The sequence below is a fragment of the Arachis duranensis genome, chromosome 3 (genome assembly GCF_000817695.3).
Source record: "Arachis duranensis cultivar V14167 chromosome 3, aradu.V14167.gnm2.J7QH, whole genome shotgun sequence".
Lineage (NCBI taxonomy): Eukaryota > Viridiplantae > Streptophyta > Magnoliopsida > Fabales > Fabaceae > Arachis > Arachis duranensis.
The window spans coordinates 127,967,369-127,971,081 of NC_029774.3; the positions used below are offsets into that span (position 1 = coordinate 127,967,369).

At 23.9% G+C, this 3,713-nt stretch overlaps 1 protein-coding gene across 1 annotated transcript in view; it reads left to right on the top strand.

Moving 5' to 3' along the window:
* Positions 1–2,765: 2,765 nt before the first annotated feature.
* Positions 2,766–3,713, top strand: part of LOC107481397 (uncharacterized) — a 5,725-nt gene continuing 4,777 nt past the window's right edge. The window contains exons 1-4 of the mRNA XM_052258539.1: positions 2,766–2,922; positions 3,113–3,180; positions 3,283–3,462; positions 3,566–3,646. Of these exons, the coding sequence (XP_052114499.1) occupies positions 2,766–2,922; positions 3,113–3,180; positions 3,283–3,462; positions 3,566–3,646 (486 nt within the window). The remainder of the gene's footprint in view (positions 2,923–3,112; positions 3,181–3,282; positions 3,463–3,565; positions 3,647–3,713) is intronic.

Here is a 3,713-nt window from a genome sequence, read left to right on the forward strand (position 1 = left end):
TTTTATTTTATATCCATTCATTATTGTTAAAAGAATGAAATAATATTAGATAAAAGAAATATATAATTTTAGATATAACATACATAAAATTATAAACTAGAAAAATTAACATATTTTATATTTTTGTATTAATAATCTCTTTTTTTTTTAGGTATCATTTAGCTCGATAAATTTATGAATAATTTAGGTTTTAATTATTTTGTTGGTTCTATAATTTCGTAAACTTTTTAATTACGTCCTTATATATTTTTTTAATTAAGTTCTTGTACTAATTTTTTTTAATTGGATCTCTATATTTTTTTGTCTTTGCACCAATTTTATTTTTAGTTGGATTTCTATATAATTAAGCTAATTACTGCTAAAAGGGACCTAAATGAAAAAAAATTAGTACAAAGACTCAATTAAAAAAAAAAGTATAAAGACTAACAAAATAATTAAACCAATCATTTATTATAAATTTAAACTTTATTTAATAGTTTGCAACAAATAAATTATTCCGAAATATAATTTGATACACTTATTTAAACCGCGGAACGAACTTATCACTCCACTAATTCAATTTAATTTATACTAATAGACTCTAAATTAATATATTAAGTCATTTGAAAAAAAAAAGATTTATAGATGGTAAAAGAGTAATAATGAAAATATTTTCCATTCACAATTTTTCTCCTTACAATTTGTCATTAAATTGACAATTATATCTTGAAATTATTCTTTATTTCAAATTTTAAATAATTGTGTATTTAGTTAAAGCAAAATTAAAAACAATGATAAATCTAGAAAATTAATAAAAATCAGTTAATAATTAATTATTACAAAATTTAAATATATCATTTTTAAATATTTTAATATACAACTTTTTTCTTAGCTGACTTTTATTCTGTGTTAGAATAAATAGCTGAAATAACCTACAATATGTTACCCCATATATATTGTCATTTTCATTTTATATATTTCACCCTTAGTCACTTATATATATTATTTTCATTGCATTCCTAAATGAATACGCACGTTGGAATAACCATTTACGTCAATATCGATATATCAATATATCTATATATCTATGAATCTATCTATATCTATAGAATATATAATGGAAATATATTATATTTGGGGCATAACTTTTTTTTTCTAAATACTCTTTATCATATATAAATTTTATAAAAAAATCTTTATCTTTATAGTAATACAAATGGGGAGTCTATATGCTGACGTGGCGCTCATACATTGAGTCTGTGAGCTTATTTGTTTACGTGTCGTCACTAGAAATTTTTAGAATTGTATTTATAAATTATAAATTATAAATTATTATTTGCCTAGGTTGTTATTTTCAAATTTTAAGTTTGGGTTGTTTTACTTAAGTTGTTATTTTTTAAATTTTAAATTATTTTATTTGTTTGGGTTGTTTTACTTAGGTTGTTATTTTTAAAATTTTAAATTATTTTATTTAAATTGTTATTTTTTAAATTTTAGATTGTTGTACTTAGGTTGTTATTCTTTACATTTTAAATTATTTTACTTAGATTGTTATTTTTTATATTTTAACACTATTTTTTAAAAAAATTTGTTGATTTTTTTTTAAATTGCAGCTACATAAATTCTTTTAAAAAAATTTAGAGTTTTAAAAAAAATTTACATGTTAATTATACTTCGGTTGATTCACGTTAGTTTAGAGTTTTTAAATTATTGTTTGTTTAGGTTGTTATTTTCAAATTTTAAAGTTTAGGTTGTTTTACTCAGTTTGTTATTTTTTAAATTTTAAATTAAAGTCAACTAAATTTAAGAAAATTTAGTTATGATGCAACTATAAAAGTATAAATTATGAGACATGTAAAGCACCACAATTTAAAGTACATCAATCCCTTTCTTTTCATATATCCAGAATCTCTCTACTTATTCCAATTGCTGGTATTCACAAAATTGTTGACATCAATCCTACAATCAACAATTTGTGTGTACGTATACGAGTGATACGGTTATGGACACTACCAAGTTACGGAAATTCTCCATTGCCATACTCAATTGAGATGGTTTGGCTCGATGAAGACGTAAGTTTTCTACTAATATTTATCTATTTTATATTTTAAATTTATTTGTTTATTCCCATTTAATCATTTTTTTTATTTTTGTTCATTAATTCTAGGGAGAAAAAATACACGCCTCAGTTAAGAGGGTTTTTGTGTCTCAATTCGTTAATTTGCTGGAGGAAGGAATATCTTACCAAATAAGATATTTTGGTGTTTGGACTCAACAAGGGTTACTTTAAGACTACACATCATGAGTATGTGGTTAATTTAAACCAACGTACTGATGTGCACAGACTTCCAGAATCGTCAATCCCACGATATGGATTTAAGTTTGTGAGTTTTGACACTCTCAATGCTCCTAGGTATGATTGCACCAATTTAGTTGGTAAGTTTATTATTTTAGAAAAAAAATTAATCTTTATCTTTATAGTAATACAAATGGGGAGCTCATTTGCTGACGTGGCGCTCATACGTTGAGTCTGGGAGTTTATTTGCTTACGTGTCGTCATTAGAAATTTTTAGATTTATATTTATAAATTATAAATTATTATTTGCTTAGGTTGTTATTTTCAAATTTTAAGTTTGGGTTGTTTTACTTAGGTGGTTATTTTTTAAATTTTAAATTGTTTTATTTGTTTGGGTTGTTTTACTTAGGTTGTTGTTTTTTAAATTTTAAATTAAAGTCAACCAAATTTAAAAAAATTTAGTTATGATGCAACTATAAAAGGATAAATTATGAGAGATGTAAAGCACCACAATTTAAAGTACATCAATCCTACAATCGACAATTTGTGTGTACGTATACGAGTGATACAGTTATGGACACTATCAAATTACGGAAATTCTCCATTGCCATACTCAATTGAGATGGTTTGGCTCGATGAAGACACGAGTTTTCTACTAATATCCTTTTATCCATGACTCCAAGGTTATTTATTTATTTTTTTAAATTAAAGTCTATGTACATTTGATTAGATATTGAATAAGTCTATATTTAACTTTTTTTTATGTTATTTTCTTTTTTAAGCAGGTATCGAATAAAGCTTGGTGTCATTGATGGTTCTAACGTGCATGTTATGTAGTCTTTGACAAAGAGGTAAAACAAGTTTTGGGAAAGAGCTGTGTAGAGATACTTGATCCACTCCTATTGGTAAGATCTAACCAATATTTATTTCTAAAAGCATTAGTGAAGATATTTTTATTGGTACTTTTTATATTATTTATTATTAATATATTATGTAATACCCTGCAGAAAGGAGATCTATCGGATACACCTACACTTTTACTCAACCTAATTGATAAGATCTTTCTCTTCATCATTGAAGTTCAAATATATGATATTTCATATTTTTCACCTTCTTATAAAGTTAAGAAGATGACTAATAATGTGGATCTCATAAATAAATTCAAAGAGACTCACCCTATTCAAATTGTGAGTATATATAAGTGTACTTCTATTAAAAATTAATTTATTTTTTGCTTTCTTGGTCATTAGTAGTATCTAATTTATAAATAATAATTAATTATAATTTTAGGATGTTGACTACACCGGTGATTTGTTTCCAATTTCAAAGACATCCACAATCATTGAAGGAGAGAAAGTAGAAGGTACTAAGGTATTTGTTCAAAAAATAATTTTTTTTGTTTGTTCTCTAAAAATTAGATCTTAATTTTATTCAAAAA